Below are 19078 nucleotides of genomic sequence, written 5' to 3' on the forward strand. Positions count from 1 at the left end.
GAGTTATATAAAAGTCTCTTGTAGGTTTGTAATTCACAACCTTCGAAACATAAATAATTTAACCTTACCCAAAAGGATCCGCAAAGTATTGACATTGTTGAACCACTGATCTCGATAAACTTAATAGGGAAATGACTTTATTATTGTCACTCCACTAGACTAACCTAGCCAAAGTCAGTCTATTTTAACAAATATCGTGACTTTCAGTGATAATTAGATATCTCTACACTATATATGCAACACTCTATATTCAGACACGAAATATGACTCGAGAAACCTGAATATTAAACAATCACATTAAACAAACAATCATATATATTAAACGAATATATACAAACCCTAACCATATATATTAAACGAAAAGTAGAAAAAATTAAACAAACAATCATACTTATTCACACAGCGGAACATAACATACATCATACACGCGTTTGTATTTAAAACATTTGCAATAGGACCTGACCTCTTGCGGCGTTTGTTAATGTAAAACGCGGCTAATAATTGCGGCTAATAATTGCGGCGTTTGTTTTAATGGCCCTTCTTGTGGCATTTTTTTGCACCGCAAGGGGTTTTAGCGGAACTTTAAAACTCCGCTATAGAACTAAAAAAACGACTCTATAACCTATTTTTCTATAGTGCCTTTACAATATAGGGGTGTGCATTTTCGGATAAGAATATTATCCGATCCGAAATTTCGGATCACTAAAATTACGATACATATCCGATCCGAAAAAATCAGATATCTGAATTTTCAGCTTGGATATCCGGATATCTAATCCAAATATAAATTTTAATTTGATAAAATTTTAATTTTTAAATTTCATATTTTAATGCAAATTAATGATACAATTTCCAATTTTTTTAGTGAAAAGCACAATTAATTTCTTTCATGATACAAGAAAAATGATTTTATAGATATATTTTCCATTTTAATTCTTTGAAAATCTTAAATGTGTTTCATAATAATAAAGCATTTCCATATACTGTTTCATAATATTAATTAATGAATTCATTGTAAACTCTTATAAAAACAGAATGTAAGAGAATGACATTTCAGCATTAATTGGGGAGTTGGGTGTGGAGTGTGGACTGTAGACTACTCGAACTGGATTGAAATTTCAGGCTTGGGGCGCTGGGCGGGCTAGGATTGTTGGGTTACCTGGTTAAATTTTTTTCTATGGGTTTAATTTTTTATTGGGTTTTCAGATAATCAGGAAGTCAATTTTAGATGATCCGTATTTGATCTAATTATTTGATTTTTTTTCAGATATCGGATCCAAATTATATGAAAATTAAAAAATAAATCGGATATTTGGATTTTCAGATCGGATCAACAGATCTGATTGGTCAGATCGGATTTTTTTGCACACCCCTACTTTACAATACATGCTAAAATTAAACATAAATTTCTAGAATAAAGTGGAATATTAATCATTATCAAATATGAATTTGTCATGATTAAATTTACAATGGAATCAGACTTCAATTAGGCAATCGATTGTACAAGCATAATTTAAAGACTATAGAAATTGTCACCACAGATAGAAAACTTGCTAGTGATGCTCAATCCCACGTAGAGTCGGAAATACATTGGGATTGGATATTTAAAGCTTTCATTTTCCACTCCCTTGTTGAGTGATAGAGAATAAGAGGGGTTTCTCGCACACCGCCGTTGCCTTCCGTCCGTCTTGGCTTGTGCTTGTGGACGTGGTCGAGGCCCTGACGTGAAACCTATAAATAGAGAAGCTTTATAAGCTTCTCAACTCAGCCAACTCACTCAAACAACTCTCAACTCTCTCAAAGCTTTCTAAGCTTCTGATTCTTTTCGGTAAGAGCAGTACCACCAGCAGTCCACTCTGGTTCTAGGTGTACGGTATTCAGAGCGACTGTGTTAACCTCAGGGACGATCCACCTATTGGAGTGATTACACACATCGAGGCGATTTCATTTATAAGGCAGTGGTTTTAACCACGACACGATTTCAGTTGATTGGATTATTTATTTTTGTTTATTTTTCCAGTCAGTGCTAACAGTGTGATTTTGCAGTAAATATTTCCAACAATTTAGAAACAAATTCATATTGTAAATATGAAATCACCTTTGAGCAATTTGATTCCCAACTTTTCCAAGCTCGACGCACTCAATGGAAAGAATTACCGGTGGTGGTCCCAACGGATACTGATATTTTTTGAGTAACTTGACCTGTATTACGTGTTGCTCAATCTACCACCTACCATGCCGCCGACCACCTCAGTTACATTAGATGTACTGATACGAGTTTGTCAATTGTCGCCTTAGCCACTACTTCTGCGGATACCGTTACCACCGAGAAATACGAGAAGAACAATAAGATGGTGCGAGGACACCTTCTCAGCCACATGTCTAACAAATTGTTTGATATGTTACTTAAGGAAAGAAGTGCCAACGATCTGGACACTCTGGAGAAGAAGTATGGTGCTGACGATGCGAGCATAAAGAAATACGTTGTCGGCAAATGACTAAAATTCTAGATGACAGATGATAAGCCTTTAATGGATCAAGTCCATGACTACGAGAATCTAGTCGCTGATATCATTGCCAAAGGAAGGAAAATGTGTGAAGTACTCCAGGAAAATGTCCTCATCGAAAAGTTTCCCAAGTCCTGGTCCGACTACCATGACTCTCTCAAGCATAAGAAGACAAATATTTTACTTGAAGAACTGGTGGGCCACATAGAAATCGAGGAGGCCAACCGTTTAAAGGATAAGGTTTCAAGTTCCTTTAGTAATATGTCTTTTAAACCAAACTTGGTTGGAACTGGTGGTGTCTCAGGGTATAAGTTCAAAAAGACCATGAAACGAGGGAATCCAAACAAAAAGATGAAACCTCATAAGGGCACCAATTTCAAGAAACTGGGAAAGACCAAAACGGATGGAAAAACACTCAAGTACTAAGTTTGTGGTCTAGCCGGCCACAAAGCTTATCAATGCCAACATCATCGTTCTCTAGGATGACAATAAGCCACAGATGCATGTTGCGGAGAATAATGATGACATCATTGTTGTGGTAGTTTCTGAAGTCAACATAATGGGGAACAGTTCTGAGTGGGTGGTAGATACTAGCACTTCCAAACACTTTTGCGTAAGGTAGGATTTTTCACCGAGTTCGATGATGGGAACGGAGGTGAACGAGTGTACATGGGGAACTCTAGTAGTTCTGAAGTTCTGGGAAAAGGCAAGGTTTTACTCAAGCTGACTTCCGGTAAAACTTTAGCCTTAAATAATGTTCTATATGTACCTGCCTTGCAAAAATTTAATAAGTAGTGGGCTTCTGAATAAGGCAGGCGTTAAGTTAGTTTTTGAGCCATATAAACTTGTACTTTCTCAAAATGGTGATTATGTAGGGAAAGGTTTTTTAAACCGGGGTTTATTTGTCATAGAAACTTAACTTAATGAAAATAAAGCTACCACTTCTACTTATATGGTTGAATCTGTTGATATGTGGCATGCTAGATTAGGACACATTAGCATTCATGCTTTAAAGAAATTGATGAAAATGAATGTTATGCCTAAACTAGACATAACTAGCTTTAAAAAATATGAAATTTGTGTATAAGCCAAGCATGCTAAACCTCACTTTAAGATTGTTTCTAAGAGAAATACTGAATTTCTAGAACTCACTCATACTGATCTAGCAAACTTTAGAAACACTGAAAGTAAAGGAAGAAAACACTACTACATGACTTTTTTAGATGATTACTCGAGATGCAAAAAAGTTTATCTCCTTAGAACTAAAGATGAGGCTGAAAACTTCTTTCTTATTTATAAAGTAGAAGTTGAGAATCAATTAGATAGGATAATCAAACAACTTAGATATGATAGAAGTTGTGAATACAAATCAATTTTTTTAAAAAAAGGTGTGTGAGAAGACATAATTCATGAAACTTCAGCCCCTTATTTTCCCCAACAAAACGATATAACCAAACGAAAAAAATAGAACTTTAAAAAAGATGATAAACTCATTGTTGATAAGTTCTGGGTTATCTGACAACATGTAGGGGAAGCCATTCTATCGACAAATCATATTTTGAACCGAGTACCTTATAAGAAATTAGATTATACCCATACGAATTGTTGAAATGATACTCGCCAAATCTGAAATACCTAAAAGTATGGGGGTATCTAGTTAAAGTGGGGTTACCAGATTTTAAGAAGTCTACCGTCAGACCTAAAACCATTGATGCAGTGTTCATAGGGTATGCTACAAACAACACCGCATACAAATTCATGATTTTATAAGACATTTGTATTTATGAGTCGAGAGATGTCGTTTTCTTCGAAAATTATTTTCCCTTAAAGAAATCTAGATTGAATGAAGAAACACACTGTAACATCCCAAATATCGGGTCAGTGACTAAATTGTAAGAATTCAAAACTTAGTGGTCTAATTGGAATAACATGAAAAGGTCAAGGATTTATTGTGAAATTTTGTTTAGAACTTGATATAAAAATTGGATTATTGGAAGGGCATCATGGTCTTTTCACAAGAAGGATTTTTATCTTCCCTTTTTAAAAGATATAAAACACGTGGAAAATGAAGAAAGGAAAAAAAGAAAAGAAAAGTCATAAACCTTGTTATAATTTTCCTCGTTGATGAGAGCTCCAGTTTTAAAGGTAAGTGATTGCAAGCTGTTTGTCTGTTTAAATTTTGGTTTGGTTTTGAATATTTGGGGGTTATATAAGCTTAAGGAAATATTCTGGTTGATTAAAACTAAGGGAGTAGTGAAATAATGATGAATTTGTAAAGTAGGGTTTTAAATGAATTGTTGATATGGTTTAATTTTTGAATTTCTATTGATAAATTTGACTTGTCAAGGGTCTAATTAAGGAGTAAGAAATATTAGAAATGATTAAGAAATGTTTTGAAAATATGGTATGATTTTGAGATGCAAGTGTTCTAGTTTTGAGATGCAAGTGTTCTAGTGAGATTTTGGATGTTTAGGAGTAGTAAATTGAGAAAAGTTGGTTTTGATGAATGAACTTGAGTTTAAAGGCATAAAGAGAGATAAAAGTAGGAGATTTAGGTAAGGTTTGGTTAAATTTTGAATAAAATGGTAATTTATGGGCAAGAGTATCAGTATTGGATGAACAACCAATACTTCAAGGCAAAATCAGTTTGAGTTCAAGGATCATTATCGATACTGATTGAGGGAGGTATCGATACTGAAAGGGGAGTATCGATACCAAGAGTAAGGTATTGATACCATTATCAGGTTTGAAATCCCAGAATGTCGAAATGGTATCAGTATCGAAGTGGGTATCGATACCATAAAAGAGAAGTATCAGTATTGTAATGGGAGTACCGATACTAATGCGCCTAAATGATAAACTAAGTGTTTCTTTCAACATAAGTTATATTGTGTGGTTATAAGAGATATGAATTGTGATATTCATTGTCGATTGTTCTTGTGTAGACATCAAACAAAGACAAGTTACATAAACTTTGACGTTATAAGTTATCGATCAAAAGTGATAATGATTCGTTTAGGAATTCAGTGAGGCAAAGGTGAGTGCAATTCATTTGTTTATATTCGATTCGAGGGCGGCTTGTGATAAGCCAACCTCATAGTTTTCGATTGAAAACCTTTTAATTTCTTTTATGTTATATTTTTACAATGTTTTATTCAAGTTCTATTATTTAAGCTATGTTTGATGATTATGTGTAAATGATTATGAAAATGTGACATATGTATACAAAAATACTCGATGTGAAAGTGCCTATGTGAACAAGATATCCTTTTAATAATGAAATGATAAATAATTATATGGTTAAAAGCCCAAGGTATATGTATGCGGATTAGAGGCATAGTTGGCATGCCAAGAGTCGAGGGTTTTATGTGGTTATTCGGGACAAAACTATGTGGTCCTTCGGGACAAATATGTGGCATTTTGGTGCAAATTATGATAGTTGTGGTGACAATATTAGTGCACAACCTTAATGTACTCAAACACCTATAGTTCTCAGTAATATACATTGGGCCATTAAAAACAAAGTTATATGAACCTAACAATGAATAAAATAATCTATTATTGTTATGAAAAGCAATTTGAATCCCTTATGAAATGTTTTATGAAATGAATAAGAATTTTTGTTTATAAAGTTTTATATGACTCATATTTGCCTCACTAAGTCAACAACTTAGCGCGTGCTTGTTTCACAAGTAGGTTTAAAGAAATCATAGGATTGAGGTTAGACGAGGATATCATACTCTAGCGAAGATCAGATCAGAACAATTTAAATGTAGGTTTCTTGTAAATTGTAAATTGTAAATTGTTAACATGTACTACAAATTAAATTGAAATGCTCTGATCTATTTTGTAAACTTATACTTTGTATTTATGTAAATTATTATGTGTTTATTTGAATATTAATGTGAGTTTTTATTATTTGCTTTAATTCTAGGGTTTCATCATTTTAATACGAATAAAAGTTTAAATTTTCCTTTACTTTTTAATAGTCAATGATTTGAAAAATCAATGTGACACATCGGATTCGTATCTGGGTCGGGTACGTATTAGGGTGTTACATATGCATAGAAAGCATTTCATCCACTTCTTCTAGTGTACCTACTAGGTCTTCTAAAGAAATCATTTTCGAGCCTAGAAGAAGTAAGAGACAAAGAGTTGAAACTTCTTTTGGACCAGATTTCATAACTTCCTTTATTTCTAAGATAAATGATTTAGAATCTCTTTCAGATCCTATAGCTCAAATATTTATATTAGATGAGGATCCTAAAACTTATAAGGAAGCTATACGATCTATCAATGCTATTTTCTGAAAAAATGAATTAATGATGAACTATAATCGAGAATGTCTAATTATACTTGATAATTGGTTAGCTTGCCTAGAGGATTTAAACCAATCAACAACAATGGGTTTTCCAGAAGAAACTTAGACCAGATGGTTTGATCAAACGGTACAAGGCAAGGCTAGTAGTAAAAGGGTTCAATCAAAGTTTGGTTTAGACTTCTTCTACACTTACTCTCCCATTGCAAAAATGTCAACGATCCATGCATTATTTGCAGTAACTTCCATTAACAAGTTGAAAGTATATCAAATAGATGTAAAGACTGCATTTCTGAATGAGGATCTAGATGATGAGATATATATAGAGAAACCCCTTGGTTTTGAGGTGTCTTGTATGGAAGACAAAGTATGTAGAATCAAAAGTCACTTTACGGCCTCAAGTAAGCTCCTAAAGTTACAAGAAATTTCATAAAACTATCCTTAGTTTTGGTTTTTTGTTGAATGTTCAGATGCATTCGTGTATTCTAGAATGTTTTATGTTGATCGCGTTATCATAAGTAAGTATGTAGAATCAAAAGTCACTTTACGGCCTCAAGTAAGCTCCTAAACAGTTATACAAGAAATTTCATTTGTATGTTTATGACATGTTAATTTCCAGTACTAACATTGAGTCCATTAACAAAAAAAAAAAGATTTATTGTCTACTAAATTTGAGATGACCAGTTTGGGAGAAGTCGATGTAATTTTAGGAGTCAAACTTATCAAAACTGAAAAGGGTTTTTCTTTGAGTCAAACACACTATATTGAGAAAGTGTTAAAGAAATTTGTTAGTTTCAACGTTATCCTTGTTTGATCTTCTTATGAACTTAGCATACATCTCCTTAAGAATAAAGGAAGTAACGTTTCCCAAACTAAATATGCTAAAGTGATCGGGAGTCTAATGTTCTTAATGAACTATACTTGGCCTGATATTACCTATGATGTGAGAAGACTTAGTAGATATACCCATAATCAGAGTGGTGAACATTGGTTTTCTCTCAGGAACTTACTCTAGTATCTTAAGGGTATAATAGATTGGAAACTTGAGTTTGTTGGCTATCATGCGATACTGGAAGAATATTGTGACGCCAACTAGGTTTTGACAATGATGAGGTTAATTCTACGAGTGGGTATGTTTTTACTTTGGGTGGAGCAACAATCTCGTGGAAATTAACGAAGCAGATTTGTATTGTTCATTCTATCATGGAGTCAGAGTTTATAGCTCTTGATCTAGCCGGACAAGAAGCCGAGTGACTCAGAAAATTATTAGCAGAAATTCCTTTGTGGATAAGATCGACTCCAATTTCTTTACTATGTGATTCTTAAGCTTTGATTAGTGTGGCTAAGAACCAAGCTTACAATGGTAAGATGAGGAACATTCACATAAGACATAAATATGTTAGAATCATAATAAGGAATGGAGTTCTCTCTTTAGAGTATGTGAAGTCAGAAAGGAACCTAGTAGATCCGTTTACCGAAGGGTTAAGTCGAAAATTGGTCCTAGATTCGTCGAGGGGATGAGTTTAAAAACCATTGGTTGTGGAATTCATGGATGATACCCAACTTAGTTATCTAAGTTTAATGTGGTCAAACAAAACCATCAAAAGACTCATAATGTATATTTCTCCCTGCCTATCCCTATGACGAATAATGTACATACCCAGGTTGAGCTTAATTGCTCTTAATAAATTCATAGCCCAGGCTTTGGGTAGTCTTAGTAAGAAAGACTTGATGAATTTACCGACTTTGGATGAATATATATTTTTAATAAGTTTATAACCCAAAGTTGAGTGGGTAGTCCTAATTGATAAGGACATGATAACATACCGCTAGAAAAGGTTGAGTTTTATATAAACTCTTAATGAATTCAAATCCAAAAGTATGGATGGTCCTGGTGAGAAGGACTTATTAAATTCACCGATTAATGAGGTTGAATATTTATTCTTAATGACTTCTTATCCTAGAGTTTGGGTGGTTCATTTATAATGAACTTGAAGAAAGTCACCGTACCATCTGTAAGGTTGAACTGTTGTATAAGTTCTTAATTATTTCATAGCCCTATTAAGGGTGGTTTATGTAGAGACAAACCTGATGAAATAACCTACGTAAGTGAGAAGGGTTAGCCTCTTTCTATGAAAAATGATAGGCCGTTTTTCTAGTACACTTACTAGAATCCTGAGGTAAGATGGCTAATATATACTTTTGTCTGTGTATATATATATATATAAATATATCTTACACATAGAGGACTCATGTGGATGAAGGGGTTAGTTGTGTGTTATGAGTTTACCCATATCTTAGAAAGTTCAAGACTAGTTTCACTTATCTAAGAGAATGATCTCTCATCATCACTATGTATTAGTTCAAGATACGTTCACTAGTCTTAAGCAACTAGTTTCGCTATTGCTCTTCTGGAAAGATTGTTTATGAGTTTAGAAGAATTCTTTCTTATTAGTGAGGGAATTTTAGTAATGCTCAATCCCATATTGAGTGGGAAATACATTGATATTGGGTATTTAAGGCTTTCATTCTCCATTCCTTTGTTGAGTGATAGAGAACAAAGGGACTTCTCGCACACCGTCATCACTGTCGTCGATATATCTTGGCTTGGCTCGTGCTCGTGCTTGAGCTCGAGGTCGAGCTCGTGGAATGTAGTAATACGTGTCTTAAACGCATCCGCGTGGTTGCTATCGTTCTAGTGAAAATTCATAAGGAATTTTTTGAGCATAAAAAGATTTGTGAAAGAATAGTATTCTGATATTTATAGGCTGCTCATTTTATATTTTCAGAGAATAACAGCGGAACAGTTAAATTCTGAAATTAAACATGTGTAATGTTGCATGTATCTGGAGTTACAAACGACTAGAAATTAAACTAAGAATCTGGACTATTTTTAGGCCAGGTTCGTTTACTTAATTCAGTTTTTACAACAGAGTTTAAATTAAACAATTAAATTAGAAATAAATCTGATACATGTTGGACCATTTTTGCCCTGATGTGAAGCCTATAAATGGAGAGCTTCATAAGCTTCTCAATTGACCCAATTCACTCAAACAACTCTAAACTCTCTCAAAGCTTTCTAATTCTTTTCGGCAAGGAGCAGTCCACTCTAGTTCCGGATGTACAATATTTGGAGCGACCACGGGGACGATATGCCTATTGGAGAGATTATACGTCGGGGCGAATTTGTTTCTAAGGTAGTGTTTTAACCACAACACGGTTTCAGATGATCAAATTATTTATTTTTGTTTATTTTTCAAGTGAATACTAACAGTGTGATTTTGTAGTCAATATTTCCAACAAAATTCTCAACAACAACATACGAAGCACGAACGCCACAATCCGCAGAATAAACAGAATAAATTTGAAAGATTATCAACAAATATAGAGGAGTGCAGTGAATAAATACGTTCCTATGGCTAGTGGCTCGCGAAGCCTACTTACAAATGTCAAAAGAGTCCGACGCCATATAGCAGACGATGCATGTTGTAAGAACTGCGGACATGTTTGGGAAGACGTAGACCACATAGTACGACACTGCCCATCTACGAGTTCGTTATGGTTATCACTCATTAGAAGATAGAAGAAGATGGAATTCTTTACCCTAAGTTTGAAGGATTGACTGATTTTAAATCTTACCAAATCGGGGATATCTGAAAAGGAAGGAGAACACTGGAATGTCCTATTTGGGACTATCGTTTGGAACCTCTGGAATCAAAGAAACAAACATATTTTCGAACCAGAGAACGTTGAAAGGGAAACGGTGCTAGAACGCATCTGACGACTAGTTGCAGAATCAATCTGAGCAGTGAACGAGGAAAAGAAGGAACGACATGAAAGAGGAATATTAACACGCAAAGAAACTTGTTGGAAGCTATACCCCCTAAAGGATAGATGAGAATGAATACGGATGCCATAAGAGACGGCATAAGCGGGCTCGCTGCATGCGGGGGAGTTTTGAGAAACGATAAAGGTCAATGGAGGATGGGATTCCATAAGGTAATTGGATCATGTTCAGTCCTAGAAGCAGAGTTATGGGAATTCCTAGAAGGGCTTAAGAGTGCATGGGAGTTGGGAGTGGAAGAACTAATAGTCGAAACGGATAATAAAGACGCATGGCAAATCATGAAAAAGAAGACTCGAATGGAGGTTGAACTAACGATGAGATACCATATCAAAGAGATGATTCAAAGAAGCTGGGAGATTCGATTTACTCATGTACACCGGGAAGGTAACAAGATAGCGGATGAAATAATAAAGTTAGCACGAAATGGAGATGAACGAATATGCATGGTTCAATCACTACCTGAAGAACTGAAACAATTGCTGGATGCAGGACATTTTAAGTCATTAGTTTAGGCAGATTTTTTCTTTTATTACAAAAAAAGAGAGACTGAAATGTAAATACTTTAAAACTCGGGATACAACAGAAAACATCAAATTGAAGGTTATATTATATAATTAGTGTTATTAAAGAGTGACAAAACAAATCTAAAGTAAATACGACTTAAAATCAATGTTTAATTACAAAATCATGTACATGATTTCATGGATCATCATAGGACTTATGGAACACTTTAATTAAGAAAAACATGTTTTAGGTCAATTTGAATACATTTCAAAGTTCATGGATCATCATAAGACTTAAGGAACACTTTAGGAAATTATTTTCGGGAAAACTTAACAAACAAGTGGAAAATAATTTACACAATATTATCCAAACACCACATAATGATTTCTGGAATTTGTTTCTAGAAAATGTATTTTATTTTTTAGAATTCATTTTTAAGAAATTGTTTTCAGTTTATCAAGCATACCCTGATGAGGTTGGAACATGGATCTCTGTTACATGGACACATGCTTTGATTTTTACCTAACAAATTTGGCTCGTACCTCCCGAACCGAGACCCAATATAGAGCCATGATAATCTAAAATTGATCTGAAACTCGAAACAAATCGATTCGAACCAAAACGACCCGAATTATATTTTAACCGAAATCAACCCGAACCGAAAACAATCCAAACCGAAAACAACCCGAAACGAAAGTAACCAAACCGAAATCAATCCGAACCAAAAAATCTAACCCGTTCTGAACTGAACTTTAATCCGATTTTAACCCGATAATTGAGTCTAAGTGAACAAATAATTTATTTCTTTATTATTAATTATTATTATTATTATTATTATCTATTTTTACTAATTAGATAAATAGTAGAATGATATATTTTTTATTCTCATTTTATATTGTATAATTAGTTAATTACCACATTTAGTAATAGTTTAATATTTCAATATAACTTTTATTGTGTTAAATGACCATCTCAATATCCAATAACTTCTAAATCATTCCAAAATAATATAAAAAATTAAATTGAAATAAGTAAATATATATATATTATGTATTTTTTAAATATGATAAATGATAATCGGTTATAACAAAAGCAAAAAATTGTTGAGGGTTAATACTACAATCAATCTTAAAATTTATTATGATTTATAAAGTTAATTTTATACTTCCAAATATTCTAATTTGATTTAATTCATTTAAACTAAAACTTTTAGTCCCGAATTTATGATGTGACAATATATAGTCACATAAATTTTCTAAATTACAAGTTATAAGAGCAAAACCGATGATTAAAACGACAAAGAGTGAAGACGGTTGACCTAAACGAAACAACCAAAGTTGACTGAATTGAACTAAAAATCTAAAGGTTGATCTGAACCAAAATCAACCTGAATTGACTTGAAAATCTAAAGGTTGATCTGAACCGAAACCAACCAAAATTGACCCGAAAATCTAAAGCTTGGGCCGAACCGAAACCAACTGATCCGATATTGACCCGACTAGAGAACCAACCGATCCGAGATTAACCCAACTAGAAAATCAACCGACCTGATTTGACCGACCCGAACTGAATTTCCATTGACCCAAACTATAATCGAACTCGATATGACCCGAATCAAACCAAATCCAAACCAAATGCAATCTTAACCCGAAATAACTCGATCTGAAACAACTCGACTCAAACTCGATCCGAATGACCCGGTTACCGTCTCTACTTTAACTGATTTTATCTTGAAGACCACATGAGTTGCCAAGTGGCACAAATAAATGACACGTATTATACATTTCATGAATTGACTTTTCGAACTTCAATTTCCCATCTTCCAACCCGACTTGTCGCAGGATTCATTCATTCTTTTGCTGCTTCCCTCTCACGTCCATACTCCAACCGGCAACTTGTATGCTTTGGTTTATGGATAAAGTATACAAATGGTAATCGGTTATACGATATTGTTTTGTTGAGTTTCTCAACTATTAAAAATTATAAAATGATCTTTTAATTATAGTGTGTTGTTTTGTTAAGTCATTCGATAATTAAAAGTTACAAAATGATCATTTGACTATTTATATGTTCTAAACTTGTCATTTTCATTAAAAAAAACTGTAAAAGTCTGAGCTGGACGCTAACCTGTTTATTAGGATATGATAAAATATGATAATAGAATCTAAACGACTATATAGTTGACACAGTTCTAAAATCCTAATAAGTAGATTAACGTTCAACTTAGAATTCTGTCAATTTTTTAACAGAAAATAATGAGTTTGTAAGATATGAATATTCGAATGATCATTTTATAACTTTTAATAATAAAAAATAATAATTTAATCCCTAAATCTTTTCGATCATTGAATCTGATAATTATTCTCAAATTTATCTCCTTAGCCGACGTAAGTCTCAAAACTTGACAATTTGTTAAACTTGTCTCTAAACTTAGATTGATCCTTAATGAAATCCAAATTTACGGACCAAGTTAAAATTCTTTGGTCAATTTCCTAAACTAATGTGAATAAAAAATGTTTAATTAATGATCAATATTTCAGATTGTAAGAGAAACTGTAGACATTTTAAATAGGATGAAGAGGTAATTTAGCAGATTCGGGAATGTGTTAAACTTAGACTTTTAGGGAAGATTTCAGCTGATCAGTGGTAAGTACATAGGGATTAAATTAAGAAGAAGAGGGTATATTTAACATACTATTCTTGTAATTGACAATTTTAATTTGATTTGGAATATATTACACAAATTCACCTAAAATTTCAAAGGATAGAATTAAGAAAAAAATATCAAAATTATAGATTAAATGTTATTTCCTTTTTCTGTTTATAACACAAAATCATACACAATTCTCATTCCATACTACCGACACCGGGTTTTCTAACTTATTGGAATTAAGGGCGGATGGGTACAAGGGTTAGAGAACTTTGCATTACAATTTTTAACTTTTTGTAAATTTTACATGAGTCCTTCCAAAATTGTTAAAAGTTACCAGAAAAACTTAAAATTTTTAAATATTTTTAATTGAATCGCTTAACTTATTAAAATTTTAATTAAATCTTCAAAAATATTCAATTAAGTCTTCAAACTATTTCATCATCAAGATTTGCCACTAATAAAAACATCTTATCATTTTTAATTTGAAATTAAAACAATTCTGAATCCAAATATAACATGCAAAATTAATAATTACATTTGGATCATGAATGAACCATGCCAAATAATATTTTAATTTATACTAATGAAATTAACATAAAAAAATTTCATATTTTTCCCACAAATCCCTTTGTGTATACTTGAATCTTAAATAGTAACACAGATCAAACCCTAAAACATCAAGCAACTCCAGAGAGGGAATACCTAGAAGGAGGCAAGGTTGTTAGAGCAAACCCCTCACAAGGTTTCCCTAAGCAACCTTTCATGGTTGATGGGTTCACTTGAATGAACATGTAATTCCCAGCGAAAAGATCACCGAAATGAGCTTGACTCTCCTTCAACCTCTTCACCAGCTTCCCAAACGAAACCCTAGCAACCCTCAGTTTCCTCCTCAAATACCTCCTCAGGCTTGGAACCTTAACTCTGAATCTCTTGATCTTAACTGATACGCTTCTGAGCCTCGGCCATGGCCTTGATCTCCCTGGAAACCAATCGGCTTCATGCTCATCATGGGCTCCTTCTTCATGCTTCAGTCTCTGGTAAGAAAACCTGGTAGATAAGCCTGAGGCCATTCCCAATGCTTTTACTTTGGGGATCTTGGAAAAGCCGAATGATTGGAAACAAGGGTGGGTAGCTTCAGCTAGTGCCTTCCAATTAAGGTTGTGATAACTCCATTGAAATGTAGATGGTTAGTTGGTTTTGCTCTAACAGTTGGACTGCATTAAATGCAAAGGGTAGGTTAGTGGTTTTGGTTCATCATTTTTTCAAGGGTAAATTATAAATTTCATTAGTTAGTTTTCTCACTTTTATTTTGGGTCATTAAAATGTAGGAAATTTCAATTTGCACAAATTTTTTTTTTATTTTGATTACTTAGTTCTTAAATCATAAATGAGAGGTTGACATATTTGTCACGTGTTCTTAAATCATATGGTAAAATTTATGTGTCATCCATGTTATTTTTTTTATTTTTTCCCTTCAAATGTGAAAGTTTTTACAATTTCATCTTTGTGTCACGTTGATGCTACAATTATCATTCTCTGATGTCTTCTTCGACCTTTCAAGATATCGACGAATTCAACTCATTGTCTCCTACCAATTTATTAGTTTAGATTATACCTAAATCACTTTAAAATTCATAAAATCTTGAACAATCATGTTCTATAATATCCATCATTCGATCAACATGGAATCAAAATATACAATTTACTTTTTCCACCGCCTTCCAACTATTGGCATTTGAAAGAAAATGTTTCGTGACCGAGAAATCAAAGAAAATTTGAAACTAAATTTTTTTCACAAAAAGGGAAAAAAATTCTAAGACAATTTTATAATTTAAAAAAAATAGTGTTAATTTTAACGACATAGTCACCAAAATAAGAGTGAATAAAAAATTTAATAAGTAAATTAAAATATTTTAAATTTTAATGATCAATATAAAAGTGAAAATAAAGTTTTTTATTAAGTAAGGTGATTACAAAGTAGTACATGTTCTAAATACTCTTAATCATTTGACAATGAACACTCATTAAGCCTGTTGCAGTCGCTGGTACTCGAACCATTACTTCTAGGAATAACAACGATTCCTTTAACCACTGAGATAAGTTGATTCGTGCAAAACTGAAAAAAAAATTGAGTGATAAATTTTTTGAAATTTATCATTTTTTTTAGTTGGAATGAGCCCAAAAGACCGTTACATCAATTGGGAATTAACTTAAATAGGGGACCACGTAAATTTTTATGGTAACAATTTGTAATAAATTAGCAAAAGATTAAAAAATCAACAAATATTCATCTAAAGATTTGATAAATTTGATAAGACCATCAATAATCATGCTTATTTGCATCGGATCACTTGGAAATCAACTATCCAAACTCTCTCATAACTTTGGACGTTAGAATTTTCGTAGCTCTATCAATCAACTGAAAATGTATCAAGAGGAGATTAATTGGCCTTTCAAAAATTTTAGGGATTATGAAGAGAAAGGATAGAAAATTTGCATAACAATTTATAGTGGTTTGACTTCTAAACTAAGTCTACATCCACTACCTTAGCTCTACACTAAGGATTTCTAACAAATTCACTAATTTGTTCTTTCTTTTCTAAGCTCAAGAGTAACATTTACAAATCTCTATCTTTTCAATGGATAAAATAGAACCAAAACACCTTTTACAAAAAGATAAAAAGATTGTAAACAAGAAACCCTCACAAGGTAGTGTTTACACAATTAAGCTCACTAAAACACTTTATGTACAAGAGAAAAGGAAAAATAAGATTGAAAGAGCTTTTCTCTTGATGTGGATTGCTTGGATAGGTGTTGTAACCTTCTTCAAGTGTCTTCAACTTCTTTTTATACGTTGCAATGTGTTTGTGATTGTTTATAGCCGTTGTGGATGTTTTGTAGCCGTTGGGGACTTAACTGTTGCAAAATAAAATTGCCCAGACTAGAGAGTATCGGTACTCGGGCTGGGAGTATTAGTATTGCACTAATAAAAACTAGCCATTTTTTGACCATTGGTTGGAGTATAGATAATAGGGTTTACGGTATCCATACTACTATACAGTAGTATCGATACTCCTTTGAGTACCGGTACCAATTTTTCCTACTATAATTTGAACACGTTTAAAAAACAATAGGCAATATCGGTACTGCCATGAGAGTATTGATACTTCTCTTACCTCCGGTATCGATACTGCAAGAACAATATCGATACTGTTTATGTGGTGACGATATTTTCTCGCGAAAACAAGTGTCGTTATTTTCTAAATCTCGTCTTGAAAAAGTAGGTGTTTATCTTCTTACGTAAGATAAAACACAATTATGAGGAGTCGCCACCAATCATTTATCGAGGTGTGATTGGTCACTAAAAATGATATGTTATTTTAATAAAATTTGATAAAAATATTATTAAAACAACACAAAAAGGGTCTACTTACCAGAAAATGAGTTCGGGAGTCGATTATATGTGGGGAAGGATTAACACCCCCACAACGCCCAAAATTGGTACCTTTGTTTATTAATTAATTGTCTTTGCAGTAAAAATTTATAAATCTGAGTTTAATTTAATTTATGATCCCTGTAATAAACATCAGGGATATTATTTTGTACCAACAATCATTTAAAATACATTCCTAATAAGTTAAGGAAATATTTTTATGATTCATTGTATAAAATAATATAACCCGAATACATATATAAAATATTAAAATTATAGGAATTAAATTGTAAAATATCAAAGTTAGTGGACACAATTCGAAATATTATGAAATATAGGTACTAACTGTGTAATTAAGACCTTAAATAATAATCAGGATTAAAATATAAGAGACTAAATAAGCTATTTTACCTAAAATATATATAAACATGGCAGAGACTAAAAAGAAATAAAATAAAATGTTAATGCCAAATTGAAATGCATAGAAACATGATTTCAATGACTAAATAGTAAGACTTACAAAGTATAGGGACCACGTGTAATTTACTATGCAAAAAATTATGCAGATGTCCCTCCCTTAAATAGCGTAGTTTCGGGGAGGGTATAAAATCACCGGTCGGCCACCGTCTGCCAACGCTGACAGTCATCGTCAGTCACCAGAAAACATAAAAAACTATTCGAATACTCATCTCAACCCCACAAACACTAATCCGACCTTGTTTTCAATCGAAAACTATCATATCGAAGTAGATCTACATATTTTACCTTCGAAAAATATTTTCTCCAATAACGTTTATAGCTTCTGATGACGAGTGAGGCTTCAAGGGTAAGGCTCTTCTTCTTTTCTTTTCTTTTTGTTTTCGTTGTTTGTGTTGGTTGTTGTGGATCTTTGCTTGCTGTGTTTGTATGGCTGTCGTCTCTCTCTCTGTATCTGTCTTTGTCTCCCGTTTCGTTTCTCCGTCTTTGTCTCTCGTTATTGTCCTTTTTTGCAGGTAAGTCGAGGCTTTTTATAGGCCTCGGAGTACATCTCTTGGACCGGTCACAATAATGAAACCCGGTGAGTCACTGGATCTACGGTGGTGACTCACCCTAGGGTTGATGAAGTGTGTGTCTATCTTTCATCTTCTGGAGTCTTCTGGTGAGGCGGTGGTAGCGTCAGAGTGGAGCACTTGGAGGCGACGACTGGAATAACCCTAGGGTGGTAATGATACCCTAGGGTTTCTGCTGGATCAATATGGGCCGTTGATCTTTATCCAGATCTAACAGTTGAGGTTTGTAGGCAGCTGAAGAGTTGAGATGAACACCCTAGAAGGGTTCGGATCCTTCCAGGTCGTCTGGGCCATATCTGGATTTGCTGGACTTCTCTTTGGGTTTGGGCCTCCGGGTCCTTGTAAATCAATTGAGTCTCCGGGTTCTTGTAAATCAATTGGGCCTCCTAACTTGTAAATCAATAGGGCCTCCAAACTTGTAATCGAGCCTTTGGATTTTGCTTTGTAACTGGGCCCAATTCATTTATTTAGGCTTGTAATAATTTAATAAGAATAATAATAGTAATAATAAATAAAAGTAATAATAGTAATAATAATAATGTACTAATAATATGTAAACTCAGACAAAAATGACTGTCGACACTTACCAAGAAAATCAGTTTTGTGTTCAAATTCAAGTTTTATGGACTTTAAATTATTTTCGAAAGGTTTTAATAAATTCAATCAAGTCCAAAAACATTTTACCCTTAAGTTTGTAATATCAAAATAGGTTTAACAATCTCACCTTTTTGATATAAAATAAAACATTTGAAAAAGCTTTTGACATA

General features: G+C 33.2%; 1 protein-coding gene across 1 annotated transcript; it reads right to left on the minus strand.

Moving 5' to 3' along the window:
* Positions 1-14426: 14426 nt before the first annotated feature.
* LOC120214379 lies at positions 14427-14999 on the minus strand. Its single transcript, XM_039212287.1, has one exon. It carries the CDS (start codon positions 14897-14899, stop codon positions 14507-14509), a length of 393 nt encoding a protein of 130 aa, XP_039068218.1. The 5' UTR covers positions 14900-14999; the 3' UTR covers positions 14427-14506.
* Positions 15000-19078: the final 4079 nt, after the last annotated feature.

This window comes from Hibiscus syriacus, unplaced genomic scaffold (assembly GCF_006381635.1).
Source record: "Hibiscus syriacus cultivar Baekdansim isolate YM2019G1 unplaced genomic scaffold, ASM638163v2 tig00110059_pilon, whole genome shotgun sequence".
Lineage (NCBI taxonomy): Eukaryota > Viridiplantae > Streptophyta > Magnoliopsida > Malvales > Malvaceae > Hibiscus > Hibiscus syriacus.

Coding starts and splice junctions, on each gene's coding strand:
- LOC120214379 (XM_039212287.1), bottom strand. CDS start 14,899: ATGGCCTCAGGCTTATCTACCAGGTTTTCTTACCAGAGACTGAAGCAT.